At 37.7% G+C, this 19,256-nt stretch overlaps 1 protein-coding gene across 1 annotated transcript in view; it reads right to left on the reverse strand.

Moving 5' to 3' along the window:
• The window catches only part of SPATA6L (spermatogenesis associated 6 like), a 96,212-nt gene that overhangs the window by 60,266 nt on the left and 16,690 nt on the right, over window positions 1-19,256 (reverse strand). Inside the window, exon 4 of the mRNA XM_043977506.1 lies at window positions 16,171-16,212. Within this exon, the coding sequence (XP_043833441.1) occupies window positions 16,171-16,212 (42 nt within the window). The remainder of the gene's footprint in view (window positions 1-16,170; window positions 16,213-19,256) is intronic.

The following is a 19,256-nucleotide window of genomic DNA, read 5'->3' on the forward strand; positions in this document are numbered from 1 at the left end:
CCACAAAAAATAAAAACAAGGGGGCAGCTAGGTGGGGCAGTGGATGAAGCACCCGACCTGGATTCAGGAGGACCTGAGTTCAAATCTGGCCTCAGATCCTTGGCACTTACTGGCTGTGTGACCTTGGGCAAGTCACTTAACCCTCATTACCCCACAAAAATTAAAAAAAAAACCATTATAAAAATAAATAAAATAAAAACAAAAACAAAAAACTGACATTAGTCATGGCACCCTGAACAAGTCATTTAATTTACCTTTGCCTCAACAATTACATCTATAAAATGAGGGTGATGATACATTCCCTACCCCTGCCGAGTTGCTGTGAGGAGAGCATTTTAAATCCTCAAAAACTACAACTATTATTTCCTTTATTGTGGTCCCATTAATTGTCCTCCAAAGGGAAATGAAATATATTTTAATAGAGTAATGCCATTTGTTCTTCCCTGGGTTCTTTCTTTCTGTGATAAGGTCAACACTAAGGTCAAAAGCCAAGATCAGTTTGATAACTAGTATAACAGCTACTTCCTAGAAAGATGTTTTGAAATCAACTAGTCCAACCCCTTCATTTTATAGATAAGGAAAATTAGGCCAATAAAGAATAAGCTCCCTCTTAGGTATCACGGCACAATGGAACTAATACCTGGGTTTGGAGTCAGGAGGTCTGAGTTCAAAACTTTACTCCAACATCTGGTAGCTTTTTGACCACAGCCAAGTTATTTTACCACTGTCAGTTTGCTCATCTGTAAAATGGGGGTAATAATATTTGTATTGCCTACTTCACAAGGTTGCTGTGAGGACAGTGTTGTGGTTATGATTGTTGTTTGTTCTTTAAACCTTCAGCTATTAATATTAGTGGCAGAGCCAAGACAAGACCCCAGGTCTCATCATGCCATAGTGTGGAGCTTTCTCTACAATGACACAAAATCTTTAAAGGATGCTATGTTGAGACCCAAGTGTGTGAAAGTTAATTTATATAACCCCTAGTTTATGAAACAATTATTCCAATTTGTAATAGCAAAATATCTTGCAGATATTTTCATTGAAATTATATCGGGGCAGCTAGTTGGCTCAGTGGATAGAGCACCAGCCCTGGAGTCAGGAGGACCTGAATTCAAATCCGGCCTCAGACACTTAACACTTACTAGCTGTGTGACCCTGGGCAAGTCACTTAACCCCAATTGCCCCGCAAAAACAAAAAACGAAATTATATCAAACCTCTACATTAACTGAGCTAGCATTATTATTGTTACTACATTTGGGCTAATGGGAGACAGTGTAATTCATTGGAAAGAGCTGCCTGTGATGTCAAAGCTAAGTCAGCCACTTAGTGTAACCATGAGTAAAAATCCCTCAATCTCTCTGTTTTAATTTCTTCACCTTTAAAATGAAGGGGATTAAGCTAGATGACTTCTAATGGCCTTCTCAGCTCTAAGTCAATGATCCAATGAATAACCACAATTTGGATGTATATGCTACCTTTTTGGAGGGTAAAGTCAAAATTGTGCTTGAAGTTCATTGGTGATATATAGAATTTTCTGGTCCAAGTGTTGTATTCGCATTATTTACACTCTTTAGAGGGTGACTGAACTGTATCATGAAAGCATCTGGTGATTGTGAGAAAGTAATTGTCCAAGAAGGTACTTTATCAAGGGTACTGAATGTCTTTTTTTTTTTTTTTGGTGGGGCAATGGGGGTTAAGTGACTTGCCCAGGGTCACTCAGCTAGTAAGTGTCAAGAGTCTGAGGCCGGATTTGAACTCAGGTACTCCTGAATCCAGGGCTGGTGCTCTATCCACTGCACCACCTAGCTGCCCCTCTGAATGTCTTTTTAAAAAGGAGAGGGTAAGGTGGGAAGGGGAGGTAGAATTTCAAGAGAAATAACAAATACTCCATGTCAAGGTGTAATAGCAATTGGGGAGTATGGTCCAAGCAATCCCAGCACAGGCTCCCACTTAATATATTTAATTCATAAGCATAGCTGGACAGTAACACCAGTTAAATACTCACACTCTTCTATCTGGGTAAAAACCAGACTTCTCTCTGTTCCTCAAACTCCTCTCTGTGCCTTTGCACTGGCTGTCCTCCCAAACCTAGAATGCATTCCCTACTTAATCCAGTCACAGAGAACCCTTCCCTTCCTTCAAGATATAATTCGGGGCAGCTAGGTGGCGCAGTGGATAGAGCACTGGCCCTGGATTGAGGAGGACCTGAGTTCAAATACGGCCTCAGACACTTAACACTTACCAGCTGTGTGACCCTGGGCAAGTCACTTAACCCCAATTGCCTCACTTAAAATATATATATATATATATATATATATATATATATATATATATATATATATATATTTCACCAGATTCAGGAGGACCTGAGTTTAAATCCAGTATCAGACACTTGATACTTAGTAGCTGGGTGACCCTGGGCAAGTCACTTAACCCACCCTTGCCCCACAAAAAAAAAAGATATAATTCACCCAGAACCTTTCACAAAAAAAGGCCTTTCCTATTCCCCACAACTCTCCCTCCCAAACTACCTCTTATTTAACTGTTTTGTGCCTGTATGTTAACTTTATATTAATGCTGTCTATATTTGTATATATACTTGTTATCTCTCATATTAGATGCAAGCTCACTATAGCACAAGTTATCATTACATTGTGAGCTTTTCAAGAGCAGGGATTGTCTTTTTGCCCTTTTTTGTACCCTGATGCTTAGCACAGTGCCTGGCACATAGTAACCACTTAATAAATGGAGATTGACTGGAAACATGGTAGTACAAGTACTGAGTGTTTCATTTCAACATGATAGCTTGTATATGTATCCCCAACAACATAATGCCTAACATGTTAGGCACTTCATAAATATTTATTGATTAGATAATTAAGTGTATTCAGTGAAGACTATGATGAAAATTAACATTCTGAGAACTAGAATGGGACTTTTTTCAGTCTCTTTAAAATCACAGGAAGCAACATTGGCTGAAACAGTATTAAACAAACGGAAGCATTCTGTAGCTTCTTGGTATGTTCATAAGATTTAGATCAGGAAAAACCTAAGAGATCATCTAATCCAAATTCTTCATTTTACAAATGGGGAAACTGAGGCCCAAAAATCTGAAGTGATTTTCCCAAGACCACAAAATCAACCAGAGGCAGAACCAGCATGTAAACTCAAGTCTTCTACCTCCAACTCCATTATGCTCTCCCTACTGGACCTATACCACCTCCCACCTTCATCATGTCAAGGATCAACTGTTGTATCCACATTCTTTAAAGGGTGACTGAACCACCTGTTCCTTGAGAGCATCTGTTGATTGTGAGAAAATAATCCTCCAAGCAGGGACTTTATCGAGGGTATTGAAAAAAAGGAGAGGGTGAGGTGGGAAAGGGAGACAGAATTTCAAGAAAAATAACAAATGCTCACATCAATGTGCAATAACAAGTGTTTACTAATTTGTAGGCACCTTCTAAAATATAACTCTTACAGTCAGAGGTTTTTGCATATTTTCCTCCAAGGTAGAAGAAATCCATCCAAGGATTCTCAAGTATCAATGAACTGAAATCGCATGATGACTGGCTTCAATAATAGGCTTATTCTGCCACCCAGTGTTCATTTATTTCTCTCCTCCCTTTGAAGACGTGAAAATTCTCTGTCAGCCATGAACTTCAAGCACAATTTTGACTTACCCTCCCAAAACGTAGCATATAAATCCAAATTGTGGTTATTCATTTGGATCATTGATTTGGAGCTGAGAAGGTCATTAGAAGTCATCTAGTCTAATCCCTTTCATTTTAAAGATGAGTAAATTAAAACTCAAGAGAGGTTGAGGGATTTGCTCAGGGCTACACAGAGAATAAATGGGTGACCTAGATTTGATACTATAGCCACGTCTTTCTACTGCACTACACTGCCTCCCATTGCCCCAAATACTACCGACATTAATATGGAGGTTTAATAGGATTCCAATGAAAATATCTGCAAGATATTTTGCAATATCTTATGATATTGAAAAGTCACCTGGGAATACATATGTATATTATGTATTTATGTATGTACCTAAGTACTTGAATGTGTGTTTTTCAAAGTAATGATAATGGGCTTGTCCTGGTCATGTGGTAAGAACACAAGGTAATAGATGGACATTCCAGGAACTGCACTGGAAACTACAAAATGGTAAAAGACCCAGAGGAGGGCCTCCAACATGATGGGCGTATCTTCACTGACGAATCTATAGGAGAACATGGGCAAGAATTGCACAGGATGGAAAGGTATGGATTGGTTGTTGACTGCACTGAGAAAAGGAAATAACTACATTGATGAGATATGTGGCAGTATGAGTGTGACAACCATCATTTTTTTTAAAAGAACTGACTATCCAAAATATATTTAAAATGATACACATGTCAAAAACCAGATTCCATATTCACATCCAGCTATTCTACTAGTAAGTTTACACAGTAAAGAGGTTTTTGACAAGAAGAAAAATCCATCTATGCAAAAAATATTTATAGCAACACCATTTGTAATAGTCAAGAGTTGGAAACAAGTTACATGCTCAAAAAATTAGGAAATGGGGGGCAGCTAGGTGGCGCAGTGGATAAAGCACTGGCCTTGGATTCAGGAGGACCTGAGTTCAAATCCAACCTCAGACACTTGACACTTACTAGCTGTGTGACCCTAGGCAAGTCACTTAACCCTCATTGCCCTGCAAAATAAATAAATAGGAAATGACTGAATAAAACCATGATATGTAAATACAGTTCAATAAATAATACTGTACCCTAAGAAATAAAAAAAAAATGGAAGTTTGGTGGCACACTGGATAGAGTGATGAACCTGGAGTCTAGAAGACCTGAGTTCAAATCTTGCCTCAGAAACTTGCTGTTTGATCCTGGGCAAGTCACTGAACTTCTATATACCTCAGTTTTCTCATCTGTAAAATTAGGGTAATAGCACCTACCTCTCAGGGTTGTTGTGAAAATGAGATGATATTTATAAAGTTCTTTGCAAGTCTTAATGTTCTATATAAATTCTAGGGAAAAAAATCAAAGCAATATGGAAAACCCATATGAAGTGATGCAGAGTAAAGAAAGCAGATCCAAAAGAACAATGCATACACTAATCCAATGATGCACTCACTATAAATGAATACAACAATAAACAGTGAAAATACTAAGGTTAAATACAATAGACTCCATATTGTATCCATAATATTATCTTAAAATTAAAGTACACAGCATACCTCTTTTATAACAATGCAAGAAACAGAAGTACCCCATAGTACATGTAATCGTTTGTAATCACTTTTCCCCCATTGTTTTGCTTTACTGTCTTCAGGTCTTATATTTAAGTTTTGAAGGTGGGAAGCAGAGCAGTGTTTATCTTCATTAAAAGAAGCAGAGACCTTTATTTTAGTAGCATAAATATAGAACAAAGTTTACCAGCTCTTCTAGGCCCCCATTGACTGGTGCTAAGCATGTCAGGGAAGCATATGGAAGTTTCAAGGTGATCCGTATGGGCCTCATGTAGATACCTGTAGCAGGATCTAACTGCCAAGAGCAAGACATGAGTTGAAAAGAAATGACTCCTCTTAAACCAACTAGAAGTAATGAGAGGAATACCTAGCAAAGTTTTTTAAAAAGAAAAAAGGATTTAATGGTTGTTTGGTTGGCTCTTTTGTGTGTTACCCAGGGGTGACCATGTGTCTGATTAACAAAGGAAAATACATTGTTTGAACTTCAACCATGTTGGCAAGAGAAATCTCACAAAAGAGCATTAATACTCCCTTCAAAGAATGAAGAGCCCAGGAACTGACAATAGCTCCAGCAGGTGGCAGCAGCTCTGTTAAGAAAAGGAAGCTATAAAAACAACTGCAAAATTCTTAGGAACTCTGGTTAATAGACCAATCATTACCAACTCAAGACTGATGATGAAGCATACTTCCCTTCTCTTGACGGAAAGGCAAAAGACTAAAGGTGCAGAATGAGATATTAATTTCCAGACAAGACCATGAAAGTGCAAATTCAATTTGCTTAACTACACTTGTTATAAGAGGGCTTTTATGTGTGTGTGAGAGCAGGGAGGGAAATTGGGGAAGAGTTGGTTGTTTGGTTGGTTGGTTACTTGTTATCCTTTGTACTCAAAGAGGACCAAAATGACATCACTATGTAGAGGTCAAGGTACAGTGTGTCCAACTGAGCTCAGAAGGCAGGTCAGGCATAAATAGTCCATATGAACATTTGGAATGGAGATATATGTTATTTGCACATTTCATGTTTCTTTTGAGCTACTGCAATTCTGCTTTATTCATAGAGAACAGTGCCTTCTTTGATGAGGGCACACCATGCTGACTGGTCCTGTGTCAATGTCTCCCATGCCCCACAAGTGATTTCAAAATTCTTCAGAAAGACCTTGAGAATATCTTTGTATGGCTTCTTCTGACCTCCACTGTGAGTGCTTTCCTTGTGTGACTTCTCCATAAAATAGTCTTTTAGACAAAGATACATTTGGCAGGCAAAGAACGTGGCCAACCCATTGGAGTTGTGCTCTCTGAAGTAGAGTTTAAATGCTTGGTAGTTCAGCTCAAGAAAGGACCTTCAGAATCTTCCAAAGACAATTCAAATGGAAGCCATTCAGTGTCCTGACATGGCACTGGTATATTCTTCAGGTTTCACAGGCATAAAACAAAAAGATCAACACAATGGCTCTGTAGACCTTCAGTTTGGTAGGCAGCCTAATACCTCTTTTGTTCCAAACTTTCCTTCAGCGTCCCCCAAACACTGAGCTAGCTCTGGTGATGTGTGTATCAACCCTATTGTTTATGTGTACATCCCTGGAAAGTCTAGTGCCAAGGTAAGTGAACTTATCCACAGCATTCAAAATCTCTCCATTTGCTGTAATTGGTGGTTCCACATATGAATGATACAGTTCTGGCTGGTGGAGAACCTCTGTTTTCTTGGTGTTAATTGTCAGGCCCAAATTAGCACAAGTGGCAAAGAATTAATCAATATTCTGTTTCATCTCAGCCTCAGAGGTTGCAATGAGTGCACAATCATCTATGAACAAAAAGTAATATACCAACTCTCCTTCCACTTTAGTCTTGGCTTGTAACCTTTTCAAGTTAAATAATTTGTCATCAGTGCAGTAACTGACCTTGATACTGTTTTCATCCTTGTTGAAGGCAATTCAACAACATCACTAAAAACATCATGCTAAAAAGCATGGGAGCAAGCACACAGCCTTGCTTTACTCCACTGGTAACTGGGAAAGCTTAAGAGCATCATCTGTTATCCAGAACTAGTACAAACATGCTGTCGTGAAACTGACATACAATTCTGATAAACCTCTCTGGACAATCAAATTTTTACCATGATCTTCCACAAGCCCTCACAACTGACAGTGGCAAAGACCTTGGTTGTGTTCAGATCTCTGTTCTGCTTCTGGTATTTCTCCTGGAGTTGTTGAGCAGAAAATACCATATAGACCATTTCTCAGACCTTTCTGAAGCCACACTGGCTCTTGGAAGATGACTATCTTCCAAGTGAAGGATCAGCCTATTAAAGAGAATCCTGGCAAGAATCTTGCTGACAAATTAAAATAGCTCTGAGGTATCACATCACACCTACCAGGGTGGCAAATATAACAAAAGAGGAAAATATTGGATGTTGAAGGGGATGTGAGAAAACTGGGACACTAGTGGAGTTGGTGGAGTTGTGAAAAGATCCAACCATTCTGGGGAACATGGCCAAAGGGCCATGCTAGGTTTATATCCCAAAGACATCCCAAAAAAAGAGAAAAAAGACTCATTTGTACAAAAATATTTCTAGCAGCTCTTTTTGGGGTGGCTAAGAATTGGAAATCCAAGGGATACCCATCAACTGGGGAATAGCTAAACAAGCTGTGGTATATGATGGTGATAGAATATTATTGTGCTATAAGAAATGGCAAGCAAGATGATTTCAGAAAGGCCTGGAAAGATTTGTATGAACTGATGTACAGTGAAGTGAGCAGAACCAAAAGAACATTGTGCACAATGACAGCAATATTGTTTGATAAAGAACTCTGGATGACTTAACTATTCTCAACAATATGATGAACCAAGACAATCCCAAAGGACTAATGATTTATAGTATCCACCTCCAAAGAAAGAACTGATATTGATTGAACACAGACTGAAGCATGCTATTTTTCACTTTCATTTTTTATTCAAGTTTTCTTATACAAAATGACTAATATTATATTGTTTTACATAACTGCACATGTATAATCTATATCTGATTGCTACTGCTTCAGAGAGGAAAGAGGGAAGGGAGGAAAGGAGGGATGAAATTTGGAACTCAAAACTTTTATAAAAAAGTTTGTTATTTGTTTTAAAAAAAGAATCTTACTGACAATGACAAAGAAAGAGATCATGATTGTGATTGTCGCAGCACAGCTTACTTATTTTCCTTTATAGAGATGGACAACAAAGGCATCCTTGAACTCCTGGGGGATAGCCTCCTCTTGCCATATAACCCTGAAAATCTCAGTCAGTTTTGGTACGAGCAAGGGACTTCCTGCCTTGTAAATCTCAGCCAGAATATAATCAGTAACAGATGCTTTGCCACAGGGGAGGAGGCTAAGGGTATTCAAAACCTCTCCTTCAATCAGATGTTTGGCTAGAAAGGGACTGACTTCTACCTGAGGTGTACAATCAGTAACTTCAGCACTGGTGGAGTTCAGTCTGTTGAGAATGCTATGGAAGTGTTCAGTCCATCTCTCCAGGATCATGTCCTTATCACTAATCAATATGGCTCCAGCAGCACTGAGTAACTGAGATGCAACTAAGTCTTTGGCCCATAAATAGCCTTCAAAGCATCATAAAAGTGCTTTGAATTGTTACTATCAGCATAAAACTGAATTTCATCTTCCTTCTTACTAAACCAAGAATCCTGAATATCTCTAAGCTTCATGTGCACTTTACTTTTGATGGAGTTAAACAATGCCTTCTTAGAGACAGACCAAATATTCTGCTGATAAACTGTGGAGTTCTCATTTTTCATTTAGCAGCTTCTGAATTTCCCCATCTCATCAAACTAATCTTGAAGCTTGTGAGTGTTGTGGACCAGATGAGTAAGTGTGATGCTGTACAATCTCTGAAAGCTACCCTCTCCCTTTTTGCTCCACTGTTGCTGTGTGTAGGCTAAGCTTTCTCTCCAAGTAAGGGAGAAGCATTCTAATCTGTTGACATGTCTTCTAGTAGTTATCTTGCTTTAAGGCCACTAATTTTGCTGAATGCAAATGTTTAGCTTGGAGAGGATAAATCCAGCACTCTGGATCGCACATTGCCTTTATCACTCTCATATCCTGTCTGCCTCATCTCCTTACAATGACATAGTCTACTAAATGGCAATGTTTACTGTGAAATTTTATTGTGTTTAAGTAAATGGAAGACAGTGATGGTGATGAGAAGGTCATGAGACCCACAATTCTTCAGTAGTGACTGTTGCCATTGATGTTTCTGACTCCCTACCACATCTGATAGTCTATGCCTACTCTGGTGTTAAAGTCACCCACAATTACAAGTGTATCCTTTTTCAGCACATTAATGATAAAGGTCTCCAGGTATTCATAAAATTTTTCTCTGACCTCATCAGGGTTTATCATGGGAGCATATGCACTGATGATGGTGGCATGGCATTTTCCTACAAGTGGCAATCACATTGTCACAATCCTATCCACTCCTTTTGGAAGACATACAAGTTTGCTGACTAGATTAATTTTGATTGAGAAACCTACACCAGTTTCATGGTGCTCCCCTTCACTGTGGCCTCTCCAGAAATACATATATACAGCTCTGATTTGGGCTAAGCTGGCCTTCATTTGCCAGCCTTGTTTCACTCAGGGCTGTTGTTTGGATTCTTTGATCTGGTCATTCCCCAACTGATAAATGTTCAAAATATAGGAACAGGAAGTTTTCAGATGAATAAATCAAAGCTATCTGTAGTCATATGAAAAAATGCTCTAAATCGCTATTGATTAGAGAAATGCAAATTAAAACAACTCTGAGGTACTACCTCACAACTATCAGGTTGGTTAATATGACAAAAAAAGGAAAATGATAAATTTTGGAGGGGATGTAGGAAAACTGAGATAGTAATGCACTGTTGGTGGATTTGTGAACTAACCCACCCATTCTGGGAAGCAATTTGGAACAATGCCCAAAAGGCTATAAAACTGTACATAACCATGATCCACTGCTAGGTCTGATCCAGCAATACCACTACTGAGAGATTTTTTTAAAGAGGGGGCAACAGAGGTACATATTTGTACAAAAATATTTATAGCTGCTCTTTTGGGGATGGCTAAGAATTGGAAATTGAGGGATACCCATCAACTGGGGAATGGCTGAACAAGTTGTGGTATGTGAATGTAATGGAATACTACTGTGCTACAAGAAATGAGGAGGAGGCAGATTTCAAAAAATCTACAAATACTTAAGTATTAAGGACTGATGCTGAGTGAAGTAAGCAGAACCAGAACATGGTACATAGTAACAGCAACATTGTGTGATGATCAGCTGTGATAAACTTAGCTCTTCTCAGCAATACAATGATCCAAGACAATTCCAAAGAACTCATGATGGACAATGCTCACCACATCCAGAAAACAGAATTATGGAATCTTAATACAGATTGAACCATACTATTTTTACTTTGTTCTTGTTTTTTTTTTCTTTCTTGAGTTTTTCCTTTTTATTCTGATTTTTCTTTCACAATATGACTAATATGGAAATATGTTTAATGTGATTGTACATATATAGTTTATATCATATTTCTTGCTGTCTTGGAACAAGGAGGGAAGGGAGGGAAGGAGAAAAATTTGGAACTAAAAATCTTATAAAAACAAATGTTGAAAACTATCTTTACATGTAACTGGAAAAAATAAAATAATATTAAGATTGAAAAAAAAGAAAAAGAAAGAAATCAGAAGCAAGATGATTTCAGAAAAAACTAAAGACTTACATGAACTTTTATGAACTGATACAAAGTGGAGTGAGCAGAACCAAGAGAACATAGTACACAGTGACAGCAATATTGTACAATGAAGAACTGTGAATGACTTACCTAATCTCAATAATACAATGATCTAAGACAATCCCAAAATACTCATGGTAGAAATGCTATCTGCCTCCAGAGGAAGAACTGATATCTGAATACAGACTAAATCATACTATTTTTCTCTTTCCTTCTTTATTCAAGTGTTCTTGTACAAATGACTACTGTGGAAATGTTTTTTTACATGATTGCACATGTATAACCTACATCACATTTCTTACTCTCTCAGGGGTAGAGTAGGAGAGGAAGGAAGGGATAGAATTTGTTTTTACATGTAATTGAGGAAAAATAAAGTATTATTTTTTTTAATAACCAAACTTCATTTGATAATGACCAAATGAGACTAACTGGTAGTTTACACATGAGTAAATGTGAAATTGTCATAAAGAAGCCTGTACAATTTCACTTTCATAGTTGGTTTCATGAATTACTCTGGGCAAAAATTAAATTAAATTAAAATAAACATTATCTCCTGATGGTGACTTATCTGATTGACTTACCAAGACTTATCTAGGCCTTTTTATCTTAATAGGCTGAAACTTGTGTCCTGCTGAGATAGATTTGAAGAGCTGAGCGACTTCCAAGTCATAAGGGGGCATTAACTTGGCTAAACTAAAGGCAAATTGTACAACCCAGTATTGGCATAGTTGTGGGGAAACATTTTTCTGGTAGCACTCTAAGCTGGCTCCATCTTTCTGCAGAGCAATTTGATAATATGTTAACTAGAGCTACAAGACCATTCAAACTATTTGGCCTAGTAATTTCACTTTCAGGGGGACATACCCCCCACAAGAAATTAAGGAAAGTTCTAAACAAACTAAATCTAAGAATGTAAGATTTATGAAGATTGGGACATTGTTTCATGTAAACTTTGTAGCATAAGTCCTTAATAAATACTGCTGAATGAATACCGTGTAACTTTTTTTTTTTTTTGGTGAGGCAATTGGGATTAAGTGACTTGCCCAGGGTCACACAGCTAGTAAGTGTTAAGTGTCTGAGGCCGGATTTGAACTCAGGTCCTCCTGACTCCAGGGCCGGTGCTCTATCTACTGCACCACCTAGCTGCCCCACCATGTAACGTTTTAAAATGAAAAGCATAAAATTAAAACAACTCTGAGGTACCACCTGACACCTATCAGATTGGCTAAAATGACAAAAAAGGAAGATAATAAATGTTGGAGAGGCTGTGGGAAAATTGGAACACTAATGCATTGTTGGTGGAGCTGTGAGCTGATCCAACCATTCTGGAGAGCAATTTGGAATTATGCCCAAAGGGCGATAAAGCTGTGCATACCCTTTGACCCAGCAATCCCACTTTTAGGTCTTTTGCCCAAAGAAATCATGGAAGGGGGAAAGGGACCCACATGTACAAAAATATTTATAGCTGCTCTTTACGTGGTAGCAAGGAATTGGAAGTTGAGGGGGTGCCCATCAATTGGGGAATGGCTGGACAAGTTGTGGTATATGAATACAATGGAATACTATTGTGCTGTAAGAAATGATGAGCAGGAAGAGTTCAGAGAAACCTGGAGGGTCTTACGTGAGCTGATGATGAGTGAGATGAGCAGAACCAGAAGAACATTGTACACAGTATCATCAACATTGAGTGTTGACCTACTGTGATGGACTATATTCTTCTCACCAATGCAATGGTACAGAAGAGTTCCAGGGAACTCATGATAGAAGAGGATCTCCAAATCCAAGAAAAAAAAAGAAAGAAAGAACTGTGGAGTATAGATGCTGATTGAACCATATTATTTCTTTTGTTTTGGGTGCTGTTGTTTTTTTTTTCTATTTTGAGGTTTTGCATCACTGCTCTGATTCTTTCTCTTGTAACAGGATTAATGCAGAAATAGGATTAATGTTATTATGTGTATATATATGTGTGTGTATATATATATCTATATGTATATGTATAGATATATATAGATATAACCTATATCAGATTACCTGCTGTCTAGGGGAGGGGGGGAGGGAGGGGAGGGAGGGAGGGAGAAAAATCTGAAAGTGTAAAGCATGTATAAACAAAAGTTGAGAACTATCTTTACATGTAACGGAAAAAATAAAATATCTCAAAAAATAAAATAAAATAAAATAAAATAAAATAAAATAAAATGAAAAGCATATACACTCTATCAGTGCACAGAAATATATATATATATGTGAAATATGACAACTGAATAATGCAAGAGTATATACTGACTACAGTATACTACAGTAGAAAGCCAAGTAAACATGCACATTAATTAAAACTAGGAAAAAAAACTGCAGATATGTAGTTTAGAAGGTTTAATGTACAGTAAAGTTCTTTTATTGACAATTTATTTAAATTCATAATAATAAATAGGTGTGTGGGGGCAGCCAGGTGGCACAGTGGATAAAGCACCGGCCCTGGATTCAGGAGTACCTGAGTTCAAATCCGGCCTCCAACACTTAACACTTACTAGCTGTGTGACCCTGGGCAAGTCACTTAACCCCAATTGCCTCACCAAAACAAACAAACAAAAATGTCAGGCATGAAGAAAGGCTACATACCCAAGGGAAAATGTCATCAGGTATTTTTCCCTATCTGCACAAGCCCCAGCTCCCAGTCCACCCCTGCTACCACATAGAAGAAGAGTAGAAGGAAGAAGGAAATAAGCATTTAGATAGCACCTTTTTATGTGCCAGGCACTGTGCTAAGTACTTGTACAAATAGTATTTCACAACAACCCTAATGTGGGTGCTATAATAATCCCCATTTTATAGTAAAGTAATCAGATGTTAAGTGGATTGCCCAGGGTCACACAGTTAGTAAGTGGTTAAAGCCAAATTTGAACTCAAGTCTTTCTGACTCCAGGTCCAATGCTCTAATCACTGCACCACCTAGCTACCTCTGAGACATGACATTACTATTTACCATCTTCACGTATCCCTTAATCCCTACACATAGACACATAAGTATATTATAATACACTATCTGGTTTGAGTCCTCCTTTCCAGACTGAGTATTCACATTCTCTACAGTATTGCTAGCCTAACTGACTTGCTGCCCTTCACTGACAGGATTCTATCTCCAGTCTGCAGACAGACTATCCCCCATGCCTGGAATGAACTCTTTCCTCACCTCTTCCTCTTAAAAATCTTTATCCATCTCTAAGACTCACCTCAAGTATAAAGAGCTAACACTTAGATAGCACTTACTATGTGCCAAGCATTATACTAAGAGCTTTACAATTATTATTGTGAATTATTTCGTTTGATCTTCACAACCCTGGGAGGTAGTTGCTATAATTATCCCCATTTTACAGATGAGAAAACTGAGGCAAACAGAAGTTTGTCCAGTGTCACACAGCTAGTAAGTCTCTGAAGTAGGATTTGAACTCTGATCTTCCTGATTCCATGCTTTAAGCTCTATGTACTTCATCACCTTCCAGGTAGATGATAGATAGATAGATAGATAGATAGATAGATAGATAGATAGATAGATAGATAGATAGATAGATAGATAGACAGACAGACAGACAGACAGACAGACAGACAGACAGACAGACAGACAGACAGACAGATAGATAGATAGATAGATAGATAGATAGATAGATAGATAGATAGATAGAAAGAAGAAAGGAAGAGAAAGAAAGAAATATAGGTAGATAGGTACATCTATATATCCTTACATGAATTACATATAGGAATTTTTTTAAGTTCATAAAATTATATGAAGCCTTTCCCAATTCCTCCAGGTAATAGTACCTCTGTCCCTGATTTTTAAAAAAAGTCTTTGAATTTACTTTGTATATATTCTGTATATACATAAATGTGTATATTTTGTCTCCTCAGAGACGTAAGCTCCTTAAAAAGCAGAGACCAGCAGTACTTAGAGAAAAAGTTATATGTCTAAATGCTTACAACAATAAAAAAAGAGAAAGAGCACATCAATGAATTGGGCATACAACTTTTTAAAAAACTAGAAAAAGAACAAGTTAAAAACCTCCAATTAAAAAAGCAAAATAGAAATCCTGAAAATCAAAGTAGAGATTAATAAAATTAAAAGTAAAAAACAACAACAAACATTGAACTAACAAAACTAGGAGCTGTTTTTTTTAAAAAAAAAACAATTATAAAATAGATAAACCATTGGTAAAAGTTATTTTAGAAAAAGAAAGAAGAAAATCAAATTATGAGTATCAAAAATAAAAGAAGGTAGAGGGCAGCTAGGTGGCACAGTGGATAAAGCACTGACCCTCGATTCAGGAGGACCTGAGTTCAAATCCAGCCTCAGACACTTGACACTTACTAGCTGTGTAACCCTGGGAAAGTCACTTAACCTTCATTGTCCCCCCCACACACACACACACACACACAAATTGTTTGGGGCAGTTAGATGGTACAGTGGATAGAGCACCGGCCCTGGAATCAGAAGTACCTGAGTTCAAATCTGGCCTCTGATGCTTGACACTAGCTGTATGACCCTGGGCAAGTCACTTAATCCCAACTGTCTCACCAAAAAAAAAAAAAAAAAAAAAAAAGATTAAATAGCACTACTCCAATTATTAAAAATAAATAAATAAATAAATAAAAGAGGGTAAATGCACCATCAATGAAGACAAAATCAAAACAATTATTAGGAGCTTTTTTGCCCAATTCTACAAATCAGATCATTAACTATAGCTCAAGAATTCAATATAACAAGCACTAATTAAATACCTTCTATGTGTAAGGTACTCTTGTAGGCATCAGAAACAGAAAAATCAAACAATCCCCAAGCTTACAATCTGAGGAGGACCAGAAAGAAATTAAGCCAGGCTAAACAAAATAATAATAACTGAAAAGTAAGCAGATAAAAACTTTATTAAAAATAAAATAACCAAAGTCTAGTCTAAACATTAAACTAGTGTACTAATGCAATTAACCTCATAATTATAAGACTAGAAAAGACTGAGATAATTTGGCAGGGTAATTTTAAAAACATGAACATGAACATACATATATGTATGGCTATTCATAATTTTTAAATAGTGATTTAAAATCAGGTCAAGCAAAATCTCTTTAAAGATAAAATAAAAACATTTGGAAAAATATTTGTAATCACATTACCTGGAGGTATTAGCTGTATTAGTTCAAACTTGATCATATAAGCTGTAAGAAAAAAATCACACAATACTTTAGAAAGTTGCTAGCAGAGACAGAACTGGGACACTTCAGTAACTGATAAGTTCAAATCTAACACAATTTATCATACTTTAAATATTTAAAATCCTAACAGCAGCAAAAAAGTTTCCTTCTCCCTGCCCCCAAAATAATACCCCTCCTCACTGAATCAGACATTGTTTTAAAATATTAGCATCCTTTATAAATTCAGAGACTTGTAGAACCCAATTAATCAAAGAACACGAATCGACAAAATATCAGAGTGCTGGTCCAGTTAATCAAATCTCAAAGGACTAATTGATATAATGAAAGAAAACTTTACCTCTTAAAACTGTAATCATGTGACATTTAAATATCACCTTTTTCTTTTACATCTCTCTAATTGGCATCTCAACACTGGACCTCACTATCTTCCCACACACATGCCCCCAACCCCGCACTGCTACCAGTCAACTTCTCTTAGATTGCTAAAATTTCCTCCTAACCAGTCTCATTATCTGTAATCTCTCTCCTCCCCAATGCATCCTTCATTTTTTTTTTCGGGGGGGGGGGGGGTGAGGCAATTGGGGTTAAGTGACTTGCCCAGGGTCACACAGCTAGTAAGTCTCAAGTGTCTGAGGCCAGATTTGAGCTCAGGTCCTCCTGAATCCAGGGCTGGTGCTCTTATCCACTGCGCCACCTAGCTGCCCCCAATGCATCCTTCATAAAGGTGCCAAAACAAACATTGTAAGGCACAGATATCTCACCCAACTGCTTGAAATACTCCTTTGTCTTTTGGGTTAACTGCAGACGTCTCAGCCTGGCATTTAACACCCTTTCTGATCTGCCTTTCTTATTTCATATTACTTATAAGAGTTCATAGGATTAGTTAAAATGACCCTTAGAGATCATTTAGTCCTAGCACCTTCATTTTACAGATGAGGAAACTGAGACTCAAGGAAGGAAAAGTCAATCAATCAAAAGATCACAGATCTAGAGTTAGAAGATACCTCAGAGGCCATCCAGTCTAACCCTCATTTTACAGAAAAGGAAACCGAGTCTCAGGGAAGTTAAGTGACTTGCCCAAGGTCACACAGGTTAAAAATGGCTCATCCAAGGTCGCAGAGATTATAAGGGACAGGGTCAAGATTCAAAATTGCGATTTCATTTGTTTAGGGAAGTCCCTTTGTAGAAACATACTCTACTGATGCTGGTAATTTTCTGTAATTTATAGTTGTAGGGGATTGCCTGGGCTACTGAAAGTTTAAGTGACCTGCCCAGGTCCCATAGCCAGTATGTATGTGTCAGATGCAGAGTTAAATCCAGATTTTCCTGATTTCCAGCTTTCTGTTAACTAGGTTGGCCTTGCACAGAGCAGATATTAAATATTTGTTGAACTGAATTCCTCTTAAAATTTTAATGCACAACCTTTTTTTTTTCCATTACCACAGACAGGATGATTCTGGCTTTCTAAAAGTATTGCTATTTGTCTAAATACACAAATTAGATATAAAATTAAAATCCCATTTACAAACAATGGGCTTTTGACATAGACTATTAGGAAAGTACTTTTAAAAATGGACAAGATAGGGGGCAGCAAGGTGGCGAAGTGGATAGAGCACTGGCCCTGGATTTAGGAGGACCTGAGTTCAAATGTGGCCTCAGATACTTAACACTTACTAGCTGTGTGACCCCCTGGGCAAGTCACTTAACCCCAGTTCCCTCACAAAAAAAAATGAACAGGATAAAGAGAAAGTGTCCAATTATAAGCCAATAAAAGAAGTTTATATAAGTACATATTTTTAAATCACTTGATCATATATTTAGAGATAAAAGGGAATACAGAGATCATCTACTCTAGGGAATCTTAGACGATTTTGAGTCCTGGACCCCTTTGACAATCTAATATAGTTCATGTACCCCTTCTCAGAATAAAGTCTGTAAATATAAAAGTACTACAAGGAAACCAAGTATAATGAAATATAGTTTTTGAAATATTTTAAAAAGAAAGCTCACAGATACCGGGTTAAGAACTCATGGTCTAGGGGCAACTAGGTGGTGAAATGGATAAAGCACTGGCTCTGGATTCAAGAGGACCTGAGTTTAAATCCAGCCTCAGACACTTGACACTTACTAGTTGTGTGACCCTGAGCAATTACTCTCATTGCCACACACACACAAAAAAAAAAAACCTCATGGTCTAATCCAACATTCTTGTTTTACAGATAAGGAAACTGAGGCCCACAGAGGTTAAGTAACTTGCCCAAGAGCTCATAAATAATTAGTAGTAGAGTGACAGTTCAAAGTTCAACTCTGAATCCAAGCCCTGGACTTTTTTATCATATTACGCTCTCTTGCAATAATGCTCCACAATACTGACAAAAGATGGGGGAGATACTTGAGGGACAAGATTAAGCTACCTATCTTTCAAAGTTCAATTCAATACCACTATTTCCATGAAGCCTTCTCTCTATCCAGTGGAAGTGGCTGCTTCCTTATGAGAACTCAGCACTTCCTGTCTAGATAGCCCATTTGGCCCTTATCCTACAAGAGAGAGCAGAATGAAATGTTAAGTGCAACTGCATTTGAAGCCATAAGACTTTGGTTTGAATCTAGCCTTTGTTCCTGATACTTGAGTCAGTTGGAAGCCTTGGACAAATTCTTTACTTCTCTGGGCCTCAGTTTCCTCATACGTAAAATGATGGGATTGGAGGTGGATGAGTAATGCAGTGGAGGGTGTTGGACTTAGACTCAGGAGGATTTGAATTTCTTTTCTTTTCTTTTCTTTTTTTTTTTTTTGCTGAGGCAATTGGGGTTAAGTGACTTTCCCAGGGTCACACAGCTAGTAAGTGTCAAGGGACTGAGGCCAGATTTGAACTCAGGTCCTCCTGAATCCAGGGCCATTGCTCTATCCACTGTGCCACCTAGCTGCCCCAGAGGATTTGAATTTTACTCTTGCCTCAAACACTTAGTAGCTGTATGACCTAAACAAGTCACTTTTACTCTCTGTGACTCTGTTTCCTCATCTGTAATATGAAGATAATAACAGCACT

This window comes from Dromiciops gliroides, chromosome 1, assembly GCF_019393635.1.
Source record: "Dromiciops gliroides isolate mDroGli1 chromosome 1, mDroGli1.pri, whole genome shotgun sequence".
Classification (NCBI taxonomy): Eukaryota; Metazoa; Chordata; class Mammalia; order Microbiotheria; family Microbiotheriidae; genus Dromiciops; species Dromiciops gliroides.